Source organism: Mastigoproctus giganteus, chromosome 13 (genome assembly GCF_048544385.1).
Source record: "Mastigoproctus giganteus isolate SK-2022 chromosome 13, ASM4854438v1, whole genome shotgun sequence".
In the NCBI taxonomy this organism is placed as follows: Eukaryota; Metazoa; Arthropoda; class Arachnida; order Uropygi; family Thelyphonidae; genus Mastigoproctus; species Mastigoproctus giganteus.
Window position 1 is genome coordinate 95,171,046 of NC_143587.1, and position 27,513 is coordinate 95,198,558.

The following is a 27,513-nucleotide window of genomic DNA, read 5'->3' on the forward strand; positions in this document are numbered from 1 at the left end:
AGTAGGTATTTTAACTGCCAGATAAGATACCTACTTCATTGGTCAAAAAAATCAGACTTAGATAAAGACACATTCAATACAATAATTCAATGCTGACATTAATTATAGCCTGACAACTTCTATTTACTGTGTCTTACTAAACTAAAGTTAAAACTAGCAAGAGCTTTTTAAGTAAATCACCATTATGAGGTAAAGTAACTCACCTCATAAAGGTGAGTTACTTAAAAATAAGCTCTTGCTACTTTTAATCTTAGAACAATTCAATGCTAAAAACAGAACTGTATGAACTAATAAAATTACATAAGCCATAACTGAAAGTATATTATGCCAATTCACTTCTAAACAACTGGGAACAACTGTTCTTAGCTGCATCCAAACTACTACCCAGAAACGGATACTACTGAACTGATTTGGATAATGTAAAAAATTCGGTGGCCCCAAGAAAACACCCCTTTTAGTGAAGATGTGAGAATAAAGATTTGAAGAGAGTGGCACAAAGGAAGGGATGACTTGCTGCCAAAAAACTGAAAAACAGTGTCGGTTAGAAATTGAATATTTTGAAAAAGAACATATTCTAGAATCAGTCTAGTCTGCATAGTATTGGAAATGAACTGTAATCTGAATGAGCAGAAATCATCAGTGAAGATGAATATGATTTGCACTGATGTCAACAAAACTTTTGAATGAAATGTTTACCTATTTTTATGGTATTCCTTGAGCATCATGATGAATAGGTAAACTCTGTTGCTTGAAAATAATAAAGAACTCAAAACCTTAGTTGGTATTATTACATTTATTTCTGAATTGGAAATACAGCGGAACTTCTCTATTACAAACTTCTATTTAATGAATTTCTCTATATTACAAATTTTTTCACAAAGCATTGCACCTTGAAACGAAATTACATGTAAAATTAACCCCATATAGCAAAGTATTAGTCTCTCTATAACAAATTTTGAAAGAAATTAGTAAAAGCATTTTTGAGGATTTTCAAGCATTTACTGCTAAACAGCCGCTCATATATACCGCCTCCTTCCTTCCAAAATTGTGCATTAGCATCTGGAATTAAATAATCATCCTTTTAATGAACACTTGTGGCCATTGACGCCGGTAGGAGGGTCTTTGTTTCATTTTTGTTACAGTTATTAAACCAAATGGGTTTTCTTAAAAGTGGTCGTAAACTTTACAATAAATAGGGTAATTTGTAAATTGATGTTGGCTCAGGGGAAAACGAAATTCGCTGCGGTCAAACCTTTAGCATGCTGCGGCGGCAATACACAGAATGCTACCACAGTCGGTTTTTAGTAACACCTACTGAGTGACATTTGTTTCTCACCTCAACTGTACCACGTGACCTTCATGTCAATCATTATATGATATGTCCATTCTCATCTAACTGGACTCCCAGCAGATGGTTTTCATGAATTTTTTATTTTTTTTTTTTATTTTGTTCGTCATCAATCACATAGGCTATAGGCTCTTGTATTTTTTTTTTTTTCTGAAAAGTAACATACAGCATACGTTAATCATAAATTTTCTTTCGTGTATATATGAATGAAAGCAGAATAAAAGAAATTCACAAAGTTGTATATTTGTTCAAAGTGAGTGATACTGTTGACTTAGCAAGCAAACGTCATTAAGTAGGCGGTACCTGTACTAACAATTCACTATATGGCCAGCGCAGCAAAGTTTCCGGTGTATGTATCGGCAAGAGCTGCAGTCCAGTAATTTTTACAATTTCGAAGAGAAAGTGTTTAAGTATTAATGATAAAGCAAAGATTGTTATGATATTGACCAGGGTTTTAAAAAAAAAGATGTTGCGGAGAAATATGGCAATCTGCAAGCAGTTTATCTAAGATTTTAAAAAAATCGAGAATCAATTTTAAATGCAATTGAAGGAGGAGCAGACAAGAAGCGAATTAAGTTGTGTATATATGAAGATGTTGATAAAGCTGTTCTAAAATGGGTGCAAATGATACGTGAAAAGAATATCCAAATATCGGGCCTAATAAATAAGCAACAAGCTCTGAAATTTGCACAGTCCCTTGGACATACAGAATTTAATGCGAGCACTGGGTGGCTAGATAAATTTAAGAAGCGCCACAGAATTGTGGAAAAGGTTACTTGTGGAGAAAGTGTTAATGTAAGCGAAGAAGATTGCAACAGTTGAAGGAACAATACCTTAAAGAAGATTTGGGAAGAATATGAGCATAAGAAAGTTTTTAATGCTAACGAAATGGGTTTATTCTTTAAATGTTTACCAAATAGAACACTTGCTTTTAAGGTGGAAAACAAAGCAAAGAAAGAATCACTGTGCTAGTTGGAGCAAATATGACAGGAAGTGAAAAATTGACTTTTAGTCATTGGAATATCAAAAAACCCAAGATGTTTTAGAGGCACAAAATCTTTGGAAGTTGACTACACCTTTTAATAAAAAAGCATGGATGATAAGTGATATTTTTGAAGAATGGATATTAAAACTAGACAAACGTATAACAAAAGAAAAAAGGAAAATTGTGTTGGTAACTGTCCGGCACATCCTGCCAAACTTAAAAGTGCGAAGTTGTTTTTACCACTAAACGTAACGTCAAAACTCCAGCCAATGGACCAAGGCATTATTAAAAATTTTATATTTCATTATCGAAAGTGAATGATAATGAAGATTGTCAATGCGTTATCAGAAAATAGAAACTTGGAGGTTACAATTGACCTTAGAGATTGCATCTCTGAACTGGCAAAAGTTTGGACAAACGATGTCATCGAATACACTATTCAAAATTGTTTTTCGAAAGCGGGATTTGCATTGAATACAGAAGTCGAACAAGATGAACTGCCCCTTTCACAACTGAAAAACTTTTGGACATTATTAGAATCGTCTGGATACATCGAAAATGAAATAACACTGGATAGTTAAGTTTATGTAGATCACAGCAGAACATCCAAATGAAGATGAAATACTGCTGAACAGTGTTAGACGCGACCATGATCACAAAGAAATTAACAATGACGCTGAAGAGATGCATCAGAACAACCCGTAGAAAAGCCAACTCGCGAAGAAATGATTAACACTTTTAAAACAGTTCGTATGGGTCTACAGTTTTGTGAAAATGTTCCTGATAATGTTTTTAATGCTCTGAATAATGTGAAGTTTTCTTTGAGAATCAGACAATTTTTTAATTGTACTGTGCAAACGAAAATTACAGATTTTTTTAAATGTGTGATACTTACCGGCGAAAATTGTGTAAACGTAATTTAAATAAGTATGTTTTTGAAATAAAATACATTAAAAATAAATGTAGCTTCGTTTTCATTCTCTAATTAGATAACAATTTCTAATAAAAGAGATATTCTCTGTATAACGAAATTTCTCTATAATGAATTTTTTCACCGGATTTATTGAATTCGTTATAGGGAAGTTTGACTGTATGTACAGGGTCAAATGTTTCATGATATTTTCTTACCACTTCTTCAGTGACTGCAATGAAAACTTTTCGACTCTGTACATATTTCCAATTCAGAAATAAACATAATAATACCATGCAGATTTTGAGTGATTATCTTCAAACAACCTATTTTTATTTTCTTAAACTAATATAAGTTCACTTTTTGTACAAGAACTTTTAAATGGAAATTGAAAAAATGCATTTTGGAAATTTATTTTATGTGACTGTTGACATTTTTTTACACAGTTCTAATAAATATTTATATTAACTTCAGTGTTAATTTTCTTTTTCTTTCATGTTAAAATAATAATTCTACACCTCATATAAAAACCATCTATACCTATGACCTTGAAATGGCGTCATCTACTAATTAAGATCATGTGACAATATATATAAAATGGATTATATACCAAAAAATTGATTATATACCAAAAAATTGATTTATACAATTTCAGTCATCAAAAAAATATTTATACTTTCTGTGCTTTGGATAATTCCCTTTCCAACTCATCAACTTTCTGAAGCAGGAGGGCAATTTCTGGAAATAAATAACATTATGACTCCTCAGTAAAAGGCTGATTTATATTTCATTAATAGTGATAAAATTCCTTCCAAAATATATAAAAAAAGGACAAAAATTTGTAAGGCATGCAAGAGAACTTTCATATAAAAATTAACATATGAATGAAATGTACATACAACTGAAACATAGGTATTACACACTGTAAATTTGTTATAGTACAAATATCCAGTTGCCATTTAAAACAACACCATGTTACTCTTGAACTCCAAGTGCTTCCTGCATCACGTCATTTAGAACAATGCTTTACAATAAATTTTTGGATATGAAACCTGTTTGCAACTGCCTTTAGGAGAGCCCTAATATCTTACAAAAACATAGTTGTACAAAATGAATAAAAAATCAATAGAAAAACATCCCCTGGGATCCTAGGTTTCTGTAAAACATTTTAAAACCACTGTTATAAAAAGTTTCCAACATTTTAAAACAATGTTTAAAACCACCATATACTATAAATGATATCCAAAAAAATAGTATTTATTGCTGCTTTTATGTATACAGTGTATTAAAAAAAAAAAACTTCAGTAAAGGCAATGACTGTAGGCTTAAACACAATGCAGTATTATAAAAATATCAGAGATTCTTAACGTTTCTATATATTCATCTCCCACTCCATTTTAGTCTGCCAACTCAATTTCCTTATTCTAGTTGCAAAAATTATAAATGAAATTTGAAAGGCCTTACCTTGCCAAGGGAGACCAGTCTCCCTAATTAAGGACCCCTGGTACACATGATAATAAAAAAATTTACAGGCCTTGAATGGTTTCAAGGCCTGAAATTAGCAGAGGCATATCATGCCCGAAAGCAAGCTTATATAGCATCAGCAAAAAAAAAAAAAAAAAAATTTCCCATTTCACCCATCCATTCACTACAAAATTTGTCTAGTTCAGCCTTGAATTTATTTAAGATGCCAACTCCACAACGAGATGGAAGTTTATTCCAGCAATCAACCACCTGCTTGCTAAAGGCAAATTTCCGGACATCCAATCTACAACTGTCTTTCCTCAATTTGAATTTATGCCCCCTCAGGTGCGGAATCTGAGCAAGAGGAAGAATCCCATCAGCACTGAGCTTGCTCAAACCATTCAAGGTCTTATACACCTCAATCAGATTACCACACAGGTGTCTAGCCTCCAGATGCTGCAATTTGCAGAACTTAAGCCTATCTTGGTAACAGCAACCCTTTGTTCCACTCACTAATCTCACTGCCCTTCTCTGCACTCGTTCTAGTAACTCAACGTCTTTCCTAAAATGAGGTCTCCAGACCTGTATGCAGTACTCAAGGTGTGGCCTGATCATTGCCTTATACAAAGGAATGATCACCTCCTTATCCCTGCTAGCAAAATTCCTATATATTATTGACAAGACTACATGAGCACATGACTCTTGCATCCTGTCTGCACTGTTCAGAAAACTTTATATCTGACTGCAAAATTACATGATAAAAAAAATATTTACAGAATCATCAAGAAAATATAGACGTTTTGAATGTCTATAATTTTTGATTTATTGTGCTGGCACTGGTGAATTTGGTATCATTAAACATGTAAGACATGGAAGTTCATTATTTAAGCAAAAACATATTTAATATGTGATCTCTATACAACCAAGGTCATTTACAGACATTGAATTTTACCATAACTGTAGCCAGTGTTTCTTCAGAAATAAGCCCTCCTCGTGGCTATGATTTCAACTTTCAGTTCTTCAACAATATGTGGATTATTCCTGTAGACTGTCCTTCAGGAATCCCCACAGAAAATAATCACAGAGATTCAGATCCAGCAAATATAGTGGCCAAGACCATCCAATTCCATATCAACCAGAATATCAATTAGAGATGATGCTATCATTAAAATGCTACTTCAGGAAATAAATAACCAAATTTGCTGTACATGGTCAGACCCCATCTTGTTGGAAAAACATTTCTTTCATGTTCAAATTCATCCCTTAAAAAGTTGGGAAAAGTGGTGTAGGAGGAGTTAAGGGTAATAATCCACATTCACTGATATTCCAGCTGATGAAGTTGCACTACACCATACAATTTTCAGGATGCGAAGGCACTTCCATGACTGTGTGTGTGGGTTCTCACTACCCCATGTAGCAGGTCCTTGATATCCATCATTAACTGGTTCCTTAAAAATGTGAAGGATAAGGAAATGATCGATAGACTCATGTCATAATGACAACTGGAGCATGTTAAATGCTTGGTTTATGCCTTCCAAGGGGGTCATAAATTTGGGCACTAAAGTCATTTTTCAGATTAATAAACACCAATAAAAATTTGCTTGATTATTTTATTGGCTTAAACATACAGTGTGAACACTAATTTATTTCTTGAAGGACAAATCATTCTCAACAATATATACCAGGAACTTAAAATCCAGAAGTTAATGGATGAGGACTTCAGGAAGCATTATCCTTCTTGCAAAAGGAATCTAAAGTTGACTGCATCCTAGCCTCTCTTCTGTCTCATTTGGATCTTCCTTGTAGTAATGAAAATTGGTTTTTGCTGGTCTTTGTTTATCATGGGTGACTGCAATGTAAAATTAGTAAATGACATTCTGGTCGTGGGATGTAAGATCAATTTCCCAAGATGGACTTATTGTTCTATCTCCACCATTCTATCATTACTTCATCTCCTCAATATTGTCTGAGTGACCTGGAGAATTTGTCAACAATTTGCAATGCCTTCTCTTGATAAGTCAAGAGACTTATCTTGACTTATTGCTAAGGTAAAAATCATGTTGTGTTCTTGCTAAGGTAAAAGTCATGTTGCATTCTTGCTAAGGTAAAAATTGAAGCTTTCGTGTTTTACTTCTGAACCACATAGTCTTTCAAAGCTCTTGGGTTCTTGTAGTGAGAAACGAGTGTCCGTTCCAACTTAAAATCCTAAGCTGCACTGCCTCCAACAGGAAGTCAACTGATTCTTATAATAACTCCACTTTCTTCATAACAAACATTCTGTTGAAAACCTTCGCACAAGCTTGTTAAGACTGCTTTCACACTCCTAAATAATTTGTGCAAACTTGTTGATATAAGTCCTTACCAAATGTACAGTACTCACTGACTCAGTAAAGGCCAAGAAAAAAATAAAAATGCCAGGAATTCAGTCTTCTGATATCCAAAAAGTACCAATCCAGCTACTTTTTAAATTTTATGACTGTCAACCTGACCCACTCAGGGACACAATTTATTCCAATGGTCAATAACATGTTCATCAAATGTAAGCTTTCCTAATGCCCACTCTATTAGTTTCCCCCCTAATAGTTTATTATATTAATGTCCCAGGGTTTTTGTGCCCCATTTCAGTATGAGAATTCCCAGTCTTTCATTTTGATACACTCCCCTTCCCTGCCAAATTATGCCTATACCATGTTTCAAACCAAGTTGATACCAGTGGGAAAGGTACAGATCTCCTCACACAACAAATGGCATAATTACAAACATCATTTTATAATATAACTGTATTATATATTATATAATGTAACTTAAAACATCATAGTACATACTACAGTTGCATAATCTGGGAACAGTGTAATGTTACTAATGATATTAAGAGTAGGAGACCGGCGGAATTACTTAGCAAGTACAGGTCACTGTTGAAAAAAAGACGTGAATTAGGGTTGAACTTGAAAGTGTCTGCAATTCTGCCCAGACACGATAGGAGGGAGTATATGATGAGAGCCTTGTCGATCAATTCGGCCCTGGAGGGATTGTGCAAGGCTCAAGGGGTAGAATTTTTTTCAGCCTGGACTGTACTTGTTAACAGGAGAGATTGCTTCTACAGGGATGGGATACACTTAAATAGAAAGGGTGCAAGAATTTTTGCTGATGCTGTCGAGGCAGTGTTAGGTGGGTCGGAAAACTGCTAGTTGGGGGGGATACAAGAACTAATAGATTAACAGTAGCCACTGGCAGAGGTGGAAGTGATTCTTGCACTGCTTCTATTCAAATGAGCAGAAGTCTGAAAAACAAGATGCAGGATATTTCAGAGACTGCTGGTAGTCATTGCGTTACAAGTAAACACATGGGTTGTGTTAGGGTAGCTAAGAATAGAAACAGGTGCATGTATACCTGCGTGTACACCAATGCTAGGAGTTTGGTAAATAAATTTGATGAATTTGAGGTATTGCTCAAAACATCAAAGGCAGATATTGTTGGGATATCAGAGACGTGGTGTCACACAGATATAAGTAATGCGGAACTGGAATTTGGGGAATACAATGTATATAGAAAGGATAGACAGGACAGGAGGGGAGGAGGGGTTATGCTATTAATTAAGAAACACATAAAGTCAAAGGAAGTGAAGCCAGTTGACATCGATGGACAGGGCAGTGTCGAGTCAGTTTGGTGTGACATAAGCATAGGGAAATCAAAATTGAGAGTAGGAGTGTGCTATAGGCCTAATGACTCTGATGAATATAATAATATATTGTACAGGGAAATAGAGTGGGCCAGTAAATCAGAGAGTCTTATAATGGGGGATTTTAATTTCCCAGATATTGACTGGAATTTGTGGGTTGGTCACTCGCACACTAGCAAGGCTTTTGTGGATTTATTGGATGATTGTTTTCTACATCAGCATGTTCGTGAGGCAACAAGAGGGAGCAATACTCTTGATCTGATTATCAGTGGTGATTCTTCATGCATTAAGAACCTGCAGATAAATGAACCACTAGGTGGCAGTGATCACAGTGTGTTGAAGTGGGATTTACTCAAGGAGGTAACTACCATCAGAGGTAAAGGGAAGGGTTTTTGTTTTCGTAAAGGCGACTATGATGGTCTGAGACAGTATTTAAATTCTATACAGTGGGACCAACTGATGATGTTACCAACAGCAAACTCAAAATGGGAAGCATTCAAGGAACTAATCTTGGTGGCTACCAGGCTTTACATACCAACTAAGAAATATTGTTCAAGGTTTAGGCCTAAATGGTTGTCAGATGGACTAATGAGACATGTGGCAGAGAAGAAAAATGCATGGGATACATACAAATTAATGGGTGACATGGAAGCCTATGATAGATATAAGTTGGTCTGTAACCAAGTCACAAAGGAGATTAGGCAGGCAAAGGCAGACTACGAAAAATCCTTGGCAAAGGATGCAAAGAAAAACAGAAAGGAGTTCTTTACATACTTGAACTCGAGAAGGAAAGGGATGAATCAGATTGGTCCACTGGATATTGATGGTTCAACAGTTGAGGATCCTGCTCAGGTGGCTAACAATCTAAACGAGTATTTTGCATCTACATTCACGCATGAGGAGTTATTCAGGAAGGAGAATGATGTAGGTAAACATTGGCAGTGAGCTGGATGATTTTGTAATAACTGAGAGGAAAGTGGAGGAGAGATTGTTGAGGATAAACATAAAAAAGGCACCTGGGGTGGATGGGATCTATCCAGTTATATTAAAGGAGGCAGCAAAGGAAGTATGCAAACCCCTAGCCATAATTATGAGAGCTTCTTTGGACTCAGGGGAGGTACCCATAGACTGGAGATGTGCAAATGTAACCCCAATTCACAAAGGAGGATCAAAGGCTGACACAGGTAATTATAGACCTGTTAGTTTAACTTCTGTTCCAGATAAATTAATGGAGGCACTGGTTAAAGAAGCACTGCAGGATCATCTAGACAAGAATTCAGTTATAGCTCAGACGCAGCATGGTTTTGTTAAGGGCAGGTCTTGCCTGACCAATTTGATTGGATACTATGATGTAGTCACAAAAGAACTGGATGCAGGGAATAACTTTGATATTATATATTTGGATCTTAGAAAGGCTTTTGATACTGTTGCACATGGAAGACTGCTGCACAAATTGGAGCAGTGTGGCATTGGAGGCAAATTGCTGCTATGGATAAGGGGATGGTTGAGTGGCAGAAGACAGAGAGTGGTAATCAATGGACACTGCTCAACGTGGACTAATGTTATTAGTGGAGTTCCTCAAGGTTCAGTGTTGGGTCCATTGTTGTTTTCGGTGTTTATGAATGATATTGATGATGGGATATCAAGTTTAATGTCTAAGTTTGCAGATGATACAAAGGTTGGCAGGGTCGTTAAGGACACTACTGACGCTATGCTGCTGCAACAGGATCTGGAAAGGTTGAACAGATGGGCTGAGAGGTGGCAAATGAAGTTTAACATTGACAAATGTAAAGTACTACATATGGGTAACAGTAACCCCAGAGCAATGTATCAACTCTGCGGTACTACTCTGACAGTGGTGGAGAATGAAAAGGACCTGGGGGTAATTGTGCAGGCAGATATGAAGTTCTCTGAGCAGTGCAGACGAGCTGCAAGAGTAGCTCATGGTGTCTTGTCAATGATATACAGGAATTTTTCTAGCAGGGATAAGGAGGTGATTATTCCCTTGTATAAGGCAATGGTTAGGCCACATCTTGAGTACTGTATACAGGTCTGGAGGCCTCATTTCAAGAAGGATGTAGAGCTGCTGGAACGGGTACAGAGAAGGGCAACAAGATTAGTAAATGGAACAAAGGGTTGCTCTTACGAAGAAAGGCTTAAGTTTTGCAAATTACAGAGTCTGGAGACTAGGCACCGGCGAGGTGATCTGATAGAGGTGTATAAGGCTTTGAATGGTTTGAGCATGCTCAATGCCAATGGGATTCTTCATCTTTCTCAGAATAATCATCTCAGACGGCATAAATTCAAATTGAGGAAGGACGGATGTCGGATAGATGTGCGGAAATTTGCCTTTGGCCAGCGGGTGGTTGGTTGGTGGAACCGACTTCCATCACTTGTCACTTGTTGTTGAAGTTGATAGCCTAAACAAATTTAAAGCTCAACTGGACAGGTATTTCGAACGAACGGAGGGGTGAAATGGGAGAGGGTTTTTTTTTTTTTTTTTTGGCTGATGCTGAATAAGATTGCTTTCTTGCATCATATGCCTCTACTAATGCTAATGCTAATGTTATACCTATAACTAGTTTCATGGGGTATTTTAAAAATTACATTTAGGCTAAAATCACACCTCAGACTACAGCAGCAAAACAAAAGGCTAAAAGTAGATAGGATTTCTGGCTGTATCATCCCACTGTAGCAGGACATGATACAGGTAAAGGAGATGCCTTTGTTTGTATCATAAAGAGTGTGAGGAGACTAACTGCAAATTCAGAATTCTGATTGGCTTATATGAGGGCCTGAAGAACCAGGCTAATGCCCTGAAAGGAAATGAAATGTGGGACCCATCAAGCACTTGGCTGCCCAGCTCAATGATAGATTTCACACTTGAGCATCAGACAACACAAAGACATTGTCAATGGCAGAGATCTCTGGTCCAGCAGGAAGTGACTATTGTTGGTGACTATTGTCAGGAAAATGGGAAATAAAAAGGATACATGGAAGAGGACCAGGGTAGGTCTGCCAGGGATAAAAGTTAATGATGTGGTAGAGCAGCAATCATCTTTTAAGTGCACAAAAGGTACTGTTGTATATGTTGGTACTAATAATATTAAGAAATCTGAGGATTTACTTTGTAGGTAGGAGGACAATGTTGAGAAAAGTAACAAATACAATTAAATTTTAAAGTGTCTTCAATTCTGCTTACCCAGACACAATTGGAGGGACATGAAGAGAGCCTTATCAATCAATTCTGCATTGAAAAGACTGTGCGGGGCTTATAGGAGAGAATTTTTCTTTAGCAGCTCTGCACTTGTTAACAGGAGAGCCTATTTTTTACAGGGATGAGATACACTTAAACAGAAGGAAGCAAGAATATTTGCTGATACTACTGAGGCAGTATTAAGTGGGTCAGCAAACTGCCGGCTTGGGGTGGGGGGAAGCAAAGACTAACACATCAACAGTAGCTGTAAGCAAAGATGAAAATGATTCTGGTGCTACTTCTATTGGGACATGCAGCAGCTTGGAAAGCAATATGTTGTGGGATTTCAAGGCTGCTGAAGGTCCCCTCATGGGACAAGCAAATACGTGGACTGTGTTAAGGTTACTAAGAGTAAGAATTTGAATATGGTGAGTAAAATGTATACAGAAAGGACAGACAGGACAAGAAGGCAGGCAGTACTCATTTTGTGCATTTAGTTGGTTCATTATTTCCTTATATGCCCAGAGTGTATCAGGGAAACCATTGATATTCAGCTGTGACAGCAATCAATGATTGAAATACAACCCTTTTTGGAGTCTGTTATTTAGTTTTTAGGAGCTGTTGTTGTTGTTATTGTTATTTGGTTTTTAGGAGCATTAGCAACTAAGGCCATATTGCTCCGGGATATGCGGTGGTCATTCCCTGACCTTTCCGCATCCTCCGTATTTGGTGGTGACGGGCTCGAACCCCGGTCTAATCAAGAAGCGTGTGCTACGCACTGCTGCTCCTTCCCACCTGGCTACGGAGGCGCCTTTTTTAGGAGCATTAGCAACTAAGGCCATATTGCTCCGGGGATATGCGGTGGTCATTCCCTGACCTTTCCGCATCCTCCGTATTTGGTGGTTACGGGCTCAAACCCCGGTTTAATCAAGAAGCGTGTGCTACGCACTACTGCTCCTGCCCACCTGGCTACGGAGACACCCTTTTTGGAGTCCACAAGTGCCGGTGTCCCTTTGAAGAGATAGTGCTTGTGTGCTACCTGTTTCAATTTTGTGTAGTTTTTATTTTAGTACAGCTTGTTTTTTGCTAGTGTGAGTATATGTCTCTTTGGTGTGTAGTTGCTCCTCTGAGGGTGGGCATTGCTTTAGTCTTTCCCTTCTCTTGTTTTTTTTTTATAATTTTCTTTTTACTTTGTTTCAAAATACACTTATAGGAGCAGAATAGCACCCTGCCTTATCTATAATCCTATTAACGGCATTAATCTGCTGTACTAATCTGCAGTTTAAGTGTTTCCTAATTTCAACAGCTTCTGCAATACAGTCATCTCTGCTATTATGTACGTTTCATAAAGTTGAATTGGCTGTAACATGATTGATGAATAGCTGAATGCTGTTTGTAAAATGTGAAATATCACATATGCGTGTTAGCTTTGATCTGTTTTCATCCCAAACACTTAAGTTTTTCAGTGTGCAAAGAAATACAAACTTGCAGGTTGACAGGGTGGTACACCACCCTGTCAACCTGCAAGCCTTGAAAGGATACCTTAAGTTTACTCACATGCTTTGTTGTGAAGTGCTTGTTGAGAGGTACCCTGCAATTTTTGTTCTTTTTTTTTGCAAATTTTTCTGTGTTGTACATAAATATGGGAGGACAAAGTGACAAGAATGTTTGGAAGAAGCTTTCTGGTATCCAAATAATTGGTGGTGAACGTAAAAGAAAGGTTATAAAACTTGAAGAGAAATTAGATGTTATAAAACGCTTTGAACGAAATGAAAGGACACATGACACTGTTCATGCAACAGAAATAAAGGAGTCTACATTATGAAACATTAGAGACAACGCCAAAACAATTAAAGCATGCTTTATTGATGGAACAAGCCTGAGTGCTAGCAAATCTGTGAGATAACGGCAAAAGAAAGTTGAAGAGGTGGTGCAGCTTGTAAATTTGTGAACAGCAAATAAAACGAAAAAGTGATCTGGGAAAAGCTCTCCCCATAAAAGGGAAAGCCTTATCAATTTATATAGAACTTGAGAAAAAAAGCTGAAAATCCTACAGATATGCTGCATTCCTTTAGTGCTAGTAGTGGCTGGTTTGCTGGTTTTAAGAACTGCTATGCTTTCCATAACATAAAATTATGTGGCGAAGCTGCTAGTGCAGATGAGGATGCTGTGAAGTCATTTCCCACCATAGTAAAAAAATTGATTGAGGAAGAAGGCTACCACCTTAGATTTTCAATTTTGATGAAACAGGTTTATACTGGAAGCAAATTCCATCAAGAACCTATATTTCTAAGAACAAGAGCTTCAAGCTTTAAGGCTGCAAAGGATCACATGGCTGTGATGTCAGGTGGCAATGCTAGTGGAGACTTTAAGCTTAAGCCTGTGGTGGTGTACCACCCTGTCAACCTGCAAGCCTTGAAAGGATACCTTAAGTCTACCCTAAATATCTACTTTATCTACAAGCAAAACAGGTTGGATAACAGGGCAAATTTTTTTATTTCATTTTTTTATTTTATTTTATTTTATTTATTTATTGTATGAAGTGGTACCTATCAAAACTGGCAACACCACTAGCCAGTTAAGATAACTACAAACCACTTCCCTCCCACCTCATTTCCCAATTGAAGGGTGGAAAGACCTTAAAAAGACAAAAAAAAAAAAAAAAAGGAAATAATAACAATAATAAGTAGAAAAGAAGAATATGCATACATATAGAAGACAATTCAAGGTTCAGGTTGAGATATTCAAAGTCCAAGTTATGGCGTCCCAAGGCCTGCCGAAGATAGAACTGCCAGAACAAGGAGTTTGAGCTCTACAGAATCATGAACTGCACAAAGAGCTGGAGATCTAGAATCATGAATTAGTACAAGGAACTGGAGCTCCCTAGCATCCAAACCAGTACTCGGAGTTGCCCTTGACAATCACATCACTGCTGAAGCACCATAAACTAGCAAAGGACATCATGAGAAAACCAAAAATGTCAATTATGCAGATACAGAAGTGGGAATGAATAACTACCCATATTCAGGAGCAGAACACCACATACTTGCTCACTGACACAAATTCAGTCATTCTGTTCCTCCACACATTACAATCCAGCATATGAAACCCTATAAGCTTGTAAGCTAACTCTGTTACTGATGCTACACACATCTTCCATGTTTGCATTCGCAATTGAGTTCTAGAGCACCCAGATCCTCATCTATAGATCACAACAACGTGTTAATAGGGTAAATGGGAAGGGTTTTTTTTTTTTTTTTTTGGCTGATACTATATAAACTTGCTTTCTTGCATCATATGCCTCAACTAATGCTAATAGCCTGATCCACCACAGTGCCATAGTCCACCGAGAGGGACCTCCAATTTCCCCAGAGAATAGACCCACTCCTGCCAGAAGAAATGGGGACTTGAACGTGACTCCTGACTTCAGAAATCCAAGTTCTTAGAATTCTAGCCAAACAACCTCATGATCCATACACTATACTGCTCTATGCTGCACTACTAATTCCAAGCACAGAAGTGTCCTTCGCCTATGAAATACTGCAATGGCAAAGCCTTGGAAAGCTGAGAAGTTATATAGTGTTTCTACTAGGATCGCTTCACACCCCTCCACCATAACATGGAACCCACTCAACCTGAGATAATAATTCAATTCCTAGATTATTACATTCCTCACAGGTATATATATATAATATGTTCCCATGACATGACAATTAGTTCTTTCACTGATTCCTAACTCATGCAACTTTGCATATATGGAGACATGACCAGTTAATAAGAACACAGCATGTAAGTTTGTGGCAAACCAACTAGATTGTATTGATACTGCTTGCTTTACATCCAAAAGGAACTTGTGAGTAACCTGCCCTTTATCAGGTAAAGGGCAGCACTCTTGCCGAAGATTCTTCAAAGCAACCCAGATCCTTGCCCCCCCCCCCTCTCTCTCTCTCTCTCTCTCTCTCTCTCTCTCTCTCTCTCTCTCTCTCTCTCTCTCTCTCTCTGCAGGTCCACCAGCATGTCCACTTCTACATTCAGAAAGGAGCTCAGAATACCATGGCACACAGAATAAGTTAACCTGTGGTACACCAGATGTAGATCAATAGGCAATTTGCCAGTTAACAACTGTAAAGTAAAGTTGGGGTTGAGACCATCCTAAATGCCATGCATATCCTGAGGAGCAATACCCTTTCAACTGAACCAAGCTTCCTAGCAAATACAGTTCGATTTACATGCTCAAACCAAATAGGGGCACCATACATTACCATCAAAATAAATACACATTTGTACAGCAAGTCCAGCACTTTTCCTTTTATTCCCCAGCCAACCCTAGTGATCCAGGTAATCATCCCAATAAATTTCCATACCTTATCAGATACATACGCAACGTGCGAGTTAAATGTTAATGAACCATCCAGCATAACTCCCAGGTATTTTAACTGCCTCACCGAGGGTAAACTCAACCCATTCACTCCTACAACTGGCAGGCTTCCATTTGACAGACAGCCTTTAAATATCATTGTCCTTGTTTTAGTTCCTGACACAGGTAATTTGAATAACCTACACCAGTGGTTTCAAACTGGCGGCCTGCGGGCCACATCCGGCCCCCCGAAGCAATTTTACACGGCCCGCAAATACATTTCAATTATGTATTTGTTGTAAATACGGTGCTTATATTCACTCTCATTTTGTTTTAAAAAAATTCCGGCCCGTCAGCTGCTTTCAGATCGTGCATTCGGCCCATATGCAATTTGAGTTTCAGACCACTGACCTACACCATTTCTAAGCTTGCATATGATGTGTTGTGACCTAATTTCTAGCTGCATTCTGTGATTCCCTTCAACAAGCAGTACAAGGTTATCGGCATACACCGCCATCGCTATACACTCAAGTCCTTGCACAACCAATCCTCCAGAACTAAATTGCACATTAGGAGGCCAAAAACCAACCCCTACAGTCACTTCCCATACAATCAAACCAACCTATCATTTCACAGTAACCGTATGATGTGTAAAGTAGTCCTTGACCACTCAAAGGATATTATTTAAGCAGCCTACTAGTCACAACATCATGAGAATACTGTACTACTGAATGGAGTCAAACACTCCCTGAAAATCAATGAAAACTGCAAGGACATATTTGTTATTCAATCCCAGTATGTGGTTCTGCAATGCCAGAAGCACATCCTCTGCCCCACGACCTTCAGTGAATCCATATTGCTTGCCAGACCAGTTGAGGTTTCTTTCTGTATAAGCCACAATCCTTCTCACAAACATTCTCTCTCTCTCAAAAACCTTTCCTAATCCAGGAAGGAGGCCAATAGGCTGATATGATCTAGAATCATTTTGTATGATCCTAGATGGTCTTTTCAACAGAAGCTTCAATAAAGCATCCTTCCATGGTGATAGAAATCACCCCCCCCACCATCACATAGACAGCTATTGAAAACCTCAAGAAAGATCTCCAGTATCGCCGATGGGCCCTTTTAATGACCTCTCCCTCAATGAGGTCTATTCCTGAGCATTTATTGTTTCTTATTCAGCACACTGCATCACTGAGCTCATCCAAACTGTACTCCAACATTGGCTAAAAGTAAATTTTCACACATTCTACAACCATCTTTTTCCAATTTAAATTTATATCCTCTTATATGTATGTTGTCTGAGAATGAATAAGGATGATTCAGTTTACTATATCCATTTAAAGCTTGAAATTCTTCAACCAGATCTCCTCCTCCTGTACTCCAACATAGGCAAGATTTAGCCTTCTCATCAACAGATGTTCCTCTTCGTCTTTAATAGAGACAGCAGTCCCAATCAGATGAACCAAGATCAAAGGCATGCTTTCCCTCCATGTTGTACTCTCCTCATCAGCATTGCCAATGGAGTATGCTGTCTCCCCATTATATATTTTGTTCTTGCTAGTACACAGCTTGTATACAATTTCCCAGAGATGCTCATTACCAACTGTTGTGACTAACGATCTCTAAGCAGTCAATTTTGATTTTGCTATCCTGAGCATGTATGCACTTCACCACCTCTGATAATCCACCCAAAGTCTATGGAATCATCTCATGGGGTACCACCAGCCAAGAAAACCTTGCGAGAATCAACTCCATTCTCAATCGATGCGTTCATTCAATTTTGGGCCTTCCCTGGAATGCATTGGTTAGTTCGAGATACAAGGAAGTGAGACTCCTAAGCATCTACCAGCTATTGCAGAAAGCTAAGGCGAGCCTTGTTTACAATGCTATGAAGACAGCAGACTTTCCCCCTCTCTTCAGATCCTTTTTCATAACCGCAGATGAAGAAGAAATATCATACAATCTAAGAAATGAAGCCAACCTGAAGATTCCGCTTTTCAGAAAAGCCATAGGTCAGAAAAGTATAAAATACAGAGGCGCTAAAACCTGGAACAAACTTCCTGCAAAAATAAAAAATGTCACTTCACTAAATCAATTCAAGAAACTACTAATTGAACACATCACCAGGGATGTCTGATTCAAATTACCTTCCACTCAACTCCTGGATTTTAAAAACACCAACATGGAAATAATGTACAAATGTTAAAGGAAGCAGTTAGCAAATGGTTTGTAAATTTCTGTGCATGTACCTCATCATTTTTTTCTCTCCTCATTTAATTGTAAAAATGTTCACAATTATATATTATAAGTAGTGATGCTTTTTGAAGTCTTCTGTAAAGAAATGTACAAAACACTCCAATTTATTTATGTCTTTCCTGTTGAACATTACCTGTACAATTTCAGAACTGTACATTTTTCAATTGTATATTTGTATATTCATCATTTTTTAAGGGAAAACCTCCTAAAAAGCCATTGGCTTATGTGTTTCCCTCCCTTTTTGCTGTTATCTCCCCTTAAAGTGTAACATAAAATAGGGATAAATAAATTATTATTATTAATTATTATTAAAGTGTTATGCCAATTCCTTTGGTATCTTTCCATGCTTTATCAAAGGAGTCGGCATAACTGTGCAGAGGAGGAGGTTAATGCACTTTAGCATTAGCATTAGTAGAGGCATTTGATGCAAGAAAGCAAGCTTATGCAGCATCAGCCAAAAAAAAAATAAAGTAAAATAAATAAATAAAAAATAACCACTTCCACTTCACCCCTCTGTTCGTTCGAAATACCTGTCTAGCTGAGCCTTAAACTTATTTAGGCTATCAACTTCCACGACAAGGGATGGAAGTCTGTTCCACCTACCAACCACCCGCTGGCTAAAGGCAAATTTCTGCACATCTATCCTACATCTGTCTTTCCTCAATTTGAATTTATGCCCTCTCAGATGATTATTCTGAGCAAGAGAAAGAATCCCATCAGCGTTGAGCATGCTCAAACCATTCAAGGCTTTGTACACCTCTATCAGATCACCTCGCTGGTGCCTAGTCTCCAGACACTGTAATTCGCAAAACTTAAGCCTTTCTTCATAAGAGCACCCCTTTGTTCCATTCACTAATCTTGTTGCCCTTCTCTGTACTCATTCCAGCAGCTCTACATCCTTCTTGAAATGAGATCTCCAGGCCTGTATACAGTACTCTAGGTGTGGCCTGACCATTGCCTTATACGAGGGAATAATCACCTCCTTATCCCTGCTAGAAAAATTCCTATATATCATTGACAATACACCATGAGCTACTCTTGCAGCCCATCTGCACTGCTCAGAGAACTTCATATCTGCCTGCACAACCACCCCCAGGTCCCTTTCATTCTCTACCACTGTCAGTGTAGTACCACACAGTTGATACATTGCTCTGGGGTTGCTGTTTCCCATATGTAGTACTTTACATTTGTCAATGTTAAACTTCATTTGCCACCTCTCAGCCCATCTGCTCAACCTTTCCAGATCCTGTTGCAGCAGCATAGTGTCAGTAGTGTCCTTGACAACCCTGCCAGCCTTCGTATCGTCTGCAAACTTGGACATTAAGCTTGATATACCATCACCAATATCATTTATAAATACAGAAAACAATAAAGGACCCAATACTGAACCCTGAGGGACTCCACTAATAACATTAGTCCACGATGAGCAGTGTCCATTGATTACCACTCTCTGTCTTCTCCCCCTCAACCACCCCTTTATCCATAGCAGCAATTTGCCTCCAATGCCACACTGCTCCAATTTGTGCAGCAGTCTTCCATGTGCAACAGTATCAAAAGCCTTTCTAAGATCCAAGTATATAATATCAAAGTTATTCCCTGCATCCAGTTCTTTTGTGACTGCATCATAGTATCCAATCAAATTGGTCAGGCAAGACTTCCCCTTAACAAATCCATGCTGTATCCGAGCTATAACTGAAGTCTTGTCTAGATGATCCTGCAGTGCTTCTTTAACCAGTGCCTCCATTAATTTTCCGGGAACAGAAGTTAAACTCACAGGTCTATAATTACTTGTGTCAGCCTTTGATCCTCCTTTGTGAATTGGGGTCACATTTGCACATCTCCAGTCCATGGGCACCTCCCCTGAGTCCAAGGAAGCTCTCATAACGGACCAAATTGTAATAGCAGCTTTTAAAGCGTATTATTTAAGACACACACATTTAAAAAGTTGATTGCAGCTACTGAGAGGGATAATAAGGAATGTGTTCTTGAATTCTAAAAGAGCTTTAACATTAAGAATGCTATTGACATCATTATGAAGGCCTGGAGTGATATCAGTTAGGACTGCTTGCATGCAGTTTGGCAGAAGCTTCTCCCAGATTTTATTTGAGATTTTAAAGTTTTTAAATCATCAGAGGTGGTCTCAAGAACCAAAGAACATTGTGTGGTCCTTGCAAAGCAAATTGGATTTGAAGAAGTGGAGAATGACAATGTTGAAAAACTGCTTGAGTCCCACTGTGAAGACCTCTCCACAGCTGAACTACAACTACTTGTTGCTGAGGGGGGGGGGGAGTGGAGGCTTGAGATGAAGAAGATTAAGTCCAGGATGCAGCACCACAGGAGCTTTCCACTTGTCTTTGTCTATCTTGAGAAGCCATTGCAGCTCTTTGAAGACAATGATTACAATGCAGAACACAGCAAGATTCCAAGTTCATGGAATAAGGTCTTATTTGGCACCCTACAAATAGCTTCTTATGAAAAATGGCAAAGCAGCAAAAACTAGATTTTTTTTTTTTAAGCCAATCCTTCTCCCATGCAGTCAGAAGACAATGAACCAAAGCCATCCACTTCTTGATTAACTATTTTTTGTTCTAACCCGGCAACCACAACTGCACCTAAAAGTGATGAAGATGACCTTCTGCCCATCTTCATAACTCAGAAACCTTCCTCCTCCCCCATCAAGTTACCTTTAAATTTTTTCAAAGTGTTAAATTTACTGTATTATTTCATTATTAAATATGAATTTAAAATGTATTTAAACTGTACTATCCTTTGTATTAGTCTAACTGCTAAATTTGTTTTGATTTTTGAGTAATTTTTCTGTGATCTGCCCCAACCATATTTTTTTCCATAAACCCTGTTATTTTTATTGTGCAATTTTCTATAGCACAAGGTCTCACAAGAATGCAACTACCACACTGTTGCAGAAATGACTGTATAACTACATTTTTCTTCTCTCCATAATAAACAGTCTGTTTCACCCATGCTCATCTTCAATGACACTCAGATTTCTAAACAAAATCATGTATTTTTATTAAGAATTACCCTGACTTCTAATCACTTGGCATTTTGTAAGGACAGTTTTAAGCACAGATGAAATGTCTTTCTTAACATTTCATAAGGATACAGTTTTAAGTACATCATAAATGTTGCTTTGCCTACATTAAAAAAAAAATTGTTTTTTTTTTTTTTTTTTTTTTTAATTTTTGCATTACTTTTCTTCTAAACAACTACAGCTTCTATACATATCTCAAATTTATCCTACCATCAAATGTTGTTCCTACATCTAAAGTACTGCTCTCAAAACCTTTATAAGGCTACTAGAACCTATCCAAAAGAGGATAGTCAAGTTAATTAATGGCCTTCCTAGGACAAACTCTCTCTCCAATCTGTCAATAAAGACATTAAATTTCTGCTGCATGCTTTTCTAGAGGTATTTCTATGAGATATTTCTTCAGATTTGGAATCTATCATTCTCTTCTGAGCCAGTCTGAATACTTGCTTCAAACAGTCGATATCTGTTTACTCTCCAACCTCTGAGAACTATCTTTTCATCTCTTATTCCCTCTACTTCTATTCTTTGGAACAACCTTCCTTTACATGTGTTTCACAAGAATAACTCTAGAGATATGTCAACAGTCATCTTCTGTCTTCTCAACATTCAACTCATACATCAGTTTTGATGATTTAGGGTGTTACCATATAAAAAGAAAAAAGAAAATTCTGTCTCTCCAGTGATCCTTCACTAAAGATTATTGCTGATTACACTTTATTGTAAGTTTAATATCCTTCACTAGAATTCTGGCAATCTTTTACCTCTGCAGTTATACAGCAATAAAATTAACCACTTGCCCCTAACTTACAATACAGGTAGACATGCCAATCAAAAGCATATAACACTACTGTAGTGTTATGTAATTTGTCAGTAAATGATGTTATTCCTTTTATAATCAGATTTGACTACTATACAACAGATGGCTGTAATTTCATCAGTTTGACATAGTTGAAGATTTCTTTGATTAGTTATTGGGATGTTTGCTTTTATCATTTTATTACTGTTAAATATAGTGAAAAAATAATATGCTTTAGCTTTTACTTTTATATTACATTACTGTTGTTACTTTTATATTACATTGGTTTTCATACTGAAAACTGAAAAATAAGAATTCCTCTTAATGAATGAGGTTATAGATTTTTCAAATTACCAGATAATACTACTTCAAATGACAATGAGGATGACTTTAGCGTATCTAGGCAATTTTGGTTTTAAATTTTGCTACAATTGGCTGTAAACAGAAGAGTTTCAAACAGACTGGACCTGTATTTCAAGCAGTAACCATCTTTTTTTAAGATGATGCATCAAAATAGAAGTACCCTGTAAGAGTGTACCCTTACTGCACCCCAACAGTACTGTAAATCTGGTTTGAATCAGATCAAAACAAATGAGTTATAAACAGGCAGTGTTTAAATCAATTTTACCTATCCTTTTTCAAAATGGATAAAATTACTTCCTGCAATAGTTACTAACCCTGATAAAGAATGGGGATGGAAATCTATGTGTATATAAAACAAATTTGGCTTCGACAACTGTAAACAGAAATATTATTAGAGTGGGGACATATAACCAAATGACAATCTCATAAACCAACCAGTTTGTAAAGTACACTGAAAAACATAACAGTTTTGGATATCTCATTGAAAAACCTATTCTTAGTCCCTTAGGCCTAAGAACTGCTCGCTCGCTCGCTCTCTCTCTCTCTCTCTGCCCCTCCCCCCCTCTCTATTTTGTCTATAACATTTATATTCTTGCGGGAAATACCCTTCTATATGCTGCAATTGTTTCTATATTTCTCTAATTCATAAAGATGTATACACAGACTCACTATTATTATAAGTACATGTTTGTTTGTTTGTTATTTGGTTTTTAGGAGCATTAGCAACTAAGGCCATATCGCTCCGGGGATATGCGGTGGTTATTCCCTGACCTTTCCGCATCCTCCGTATTTGGTGGTGACGGGCTTGAACTCCGGTCTAATCAAGAAGCATGTGCTAACCACTGCTGCTCCTTCCCATCTGGCTACAGAGGCGCCATTATAAGTACAATTAAACCTCAATTACCCAAGATAAATGGGACTGGACTGTTCCAATAACAGAAATATCGGATAGTAGAAACCCAACCTTTTGACTGTTTTTTTTTTTTTTTTAAATAGTTAGGTTAATATATATATATATCACTGTACAGTATTTACTACAGTAATTGTAATAAAAATTATTATGGAGTAATTTTTAAAGTTTTATTAAACAAAATACAGTATAGCATATGTGTAAAATGTGCATTATATATGCACTAAATCAATAAACTGCAATTTTATTCTCTGTTACAATATTTAACAAAACTGCTTATAAACTTGTAAATGTACTGGATAGTAAAGTTTACTTTCTTTTTTATTTATACAGGGTGCTTCAAAAATGATGGTCAATAATTTAATGATGAAAAGTATAACTAAAATAAACAAAAAAGTCCCAGTGAACATCGGGCCACAAATGAACCGTTTTCGAGATAATGCACATTTTCTGTTAAGATCCGCCACTGACTATGGGAGCAATAGTTCAGCAAAAAGCTGTGAATCCTTTGCTAAGGGCGGTTTTATTAAACATAAGATAATACATTTTTAATTTTGGGTTTCAACACCACAGGATTTTACAGATGTTACAGGATGTTACAAAAGGTGTTTAAAATGCTGTCCTTGCATCCGTACACAGCTTTAGTCTTCTCTGCATTGAGTTGTGAATCCTCTCAGGCATTCCTGGGTCATTTCTGATTTGCTGAAAGGTTCCTTCAACCCGACGCTGCAATTCCTCTACTGTGTTAATGTCAGAAGTGTACACCAAGCTTTTTACATGACCCCAGATACAAAAATCCATAGGATTTAAGTCTAGTGATCTGGGAGGCCACATTACAGGCCCACCTCTACCTATCCACCATTGACCATACCTTCTAGTTGGATACCAAGTCACAACTCAAGCAAAATGTGCCGGTGCACCATCATGCATAAACTACAAGTTCTGGCGTTGCTGAAGTGGAACATTATCATCATCAGATAAGTCTGGAAGAACATTCTGCAGGAACTGAAGAATGTTCTTCCAGAAACAGGCTAACAGCTCTCCTGTTAGCCTGTTTGGCAGAAAGTGTGGTCCAATTAGACGGTCTCCTAGTAGTCCTGCCCAGACATTCAACGAGAAACATTGCTGATGTCGTGACTCATGAACTGCATTAGGATTTTCGTCAGACCAAATGTGACAGTTATAAAAATTAAAAATACCATCACGAGTAAACCCAGCTTCATCAGTGAACAAAATGTTGTTTAAAAATTGGGTGTTCAGGACACACTGTTGTTGCATCCACTGGCAGAAGTTCACTCTGGGAGGGTAGTCTGTATTGCTGAGACCTTGTTCACGCTGATACAGTAGGGGTACAGTAATTGGCAATGTAAAATTCGCCACACACTGCTATGACTCAGTACACACTCTTGCAGAGCAACCCTTTTTGTCAAAAATTCCTGGATTTTGTTCTATTCTTTCTAATACCCTTTCCTCGACATTACTCTTCTGCTCGTACTCCATGTGTGATGTACCCATGTTCTCTAAGGCATCGATGTACCCTGATGAATGTGTGCCTGTTGGGCTGCCTTCGGCAGGAAAATGCTTCTTGGTACAAACGTGCAGCCTTGAGTGTACTGCCATTGGCTTTACCATACATAAAGTGCATGTCCGCATACTCTTCTTTGCTGTAACTTCTTTCCACGTTGACTATCCTTTGACAAGTACTAGTATGCCTGCTACATCTCAGAGCATTGAGAGAGAGAGGGGAAAGGGAGAGAATGAGCATAACCTAACCTAAACAAACAACACAGTTCACCTTGTCAGTGGTGGATCCCAACTAGACATGTGTAATATTTCGAAAACGATTCACTTTACGAGGCTTTTTTTTTTTTTTTTTGCATATTATAATCTGTACAGTTCACCTTTAAATTATTGACCATCACTTTTGAAACACCCTGTACAGCACATTAGCATCTAAGCATATATTGCACTGTTATATTATGCACGTAGTGTTCTGGTTGCTACACTACCCAGAAAAGTTTTCCAAAAGATTAAGATGGTCACTGCCAATTACAACTTTGAGCAGATATATAATTAATCTTGGTATCCAAATATCAGAGTTCTATTTTTCAATTCAAGTGCTGATGAGAGTTCACTGTCTATATACTATGACATAAACAACTTAAAAGTTCATACTGCATTACTCTTTTCTTTTTCTTTTTTTTTTGCTTTTACTCTTTTTCAAACAGCTGTCTTTTAGAGCTCTCCAATTCTAAAATCCCTTGTATTATTTTATTATTCCTTCTATCAAAAAAAAAAAAAAACCCACCTCACACACACACAAAGAACAAGATTGTTGGTATGCACATGCAAATGAGCCAGTGTAGTGATACACTTATACATTTCAGGGAGTGAGAGAGAGAGAAAAAAACACTGTATACAGTTATGTCGAGAATTATGATTATTACAAATAATTTCAGCAATGGATTACATTAAACAAATCAAAGGTGAGTATTAATTTAAATTAACAGTTTACTTGCAATTACTACATAACTATTTAACTAGGACATATTTATCTTCCATTTTGCACATTATCATCCATGAGGCATATAATAATGCTAGTCAGCAATACAATTTGTGTAATACAAATATAATAGAGCTTTTTTTAAGTTATAGAAGATATTTACATTTTAACTTCTGAACAAGAAGTATATATTTAATGATTATAGTAACAATAAAAATACAATCATAAATAATATGCAGGTTATTTATATAAAAACACCTACCACTATTTTGCTTAACACATCTTTCTTCCAAAGAGTAATTTGTACTTCTCAGTTCAATAAGCTGAGTCTGAAAATGAAAAATTAATCATTTTAGCTTAAAATATATAATCGACAGAGGCATTTTGCTTTGTAATGGATACTGGTTAGTTTCAGCAAAGGTTCCTTTTTTTTATTTGCAAACTAAATAACACAAGCTTTCAATGATAATTTTGTGCTATCACACAAATTTGCAATGAAAAGGAAAGAAAAAATAAAAAAAAGACTAAAAATATGCTGAAAAATATCTAAATACATTTAGTCACAAATGCTATTTGTTGAATATCATCTGAAATAATATGAAAAGAGTGCTATTCATATTATATTCACAATAAAATGTATATTGGAACCATCGTATAAACTAATGTTGTGTTCACAGGCAAGTGCTTCACATAACGTGAGACACTCCTCAAACACTGTGTACAACACTGCAGTATGGCCTCACTTTTACACCATGATAGCCCATAAGAAATTAGCCTAGTACCTAATGTTGCAAAAAAGTCAGCACAATGACAAGCATGATGCACAGAAATATTTCGGCTTTTATGGTAATAATCAATGTCATATAAAATACATTGTTTACTTGGAGTGGCTATTCCAATCACGGTTATGCTTCAAACAACTAAAAGTTGAGGTGTAAAAATAAACAAATACATCTACATATTAGTTTGAAAGTTTAAAAAATATATGAATAATTTTTAAAATACCTATAAATAACTTTATAAATAATTTTAATTACTTTTAAATAACTACTACCATTATGAATCACTACTGACCATTTCTGGTCATCATTGACCAGAAAAAAAAATCTTAAAAAATATTAATAAACAGCAACATGAACATTTAAATTTGTTGTAAAATATTTTTTCCAATACTTACATTATAAAAACCAATGTAAATGCTCATAAGTTAATCTAACATTGTCAGAAAATACATCATTACACACTAATATGAAATACTCTTACTAGAGCAACTTGATGCAGTACTTTACATTTTCATTAATACCAACACTGCAGCACTACTTTAAAAGCCCCTATCGGTGGCTAAATTATAATTACAAAATAACTATTTATAATTACATAGTTATACATAATAACTTTAGATTAATATTCATTTTAACATTAATTAATCACTTTGATTTACTTACTCAAAATAGAGCACAAAACAGAAACTGAAATAAAAGATCTGAACATCAGTTCTTTTAGTCCGGTTTAGTTCAACTTACAAGCTAACAGAGTGCTTTTTCATTTTGTTTACTCCAGAGTAACTCGATGCTTTTCCAAGGTAATTTTTTTTTACCACCACAGTTTCACCATTAAAAATTTGAGAATTTATCAATAGAATTAAATTGTGCTATAAAGTTAGCCATATGCAGCATATCATTTCATTCAAC

At 36.8% G+C, this 27,513-nt stretch overlaps 1 protein-coding gene across 1 annotated transcript in view; it reads right to left on the reverse strand.

The window, feature by feature from the left end:
- The window catches only part of LOC150076266 (GRIP1-associated protein 1-like), a 370,153-nt gene that overhangs the window by 327,280 nt on the left and 15,360 nt on the right, over positions 1-27,513 (reverse strand). Inside the window, exons 2-3 of the mRNA XM_090387422.1 lie at positions 26,085-26,151; positions 3,920-3,981 (exon numbers count right to left, since the gene is read on the reverse strand). Coding sequence (XP_090243548.1) covers positions 3,920-3,981; positions 26,085-26,151 — 129 coding nt within the window. The remainder of the gene's footprint in view (positions 1-3,919; positions 3,982-26,084; positions 26,152-27,513) is intronic.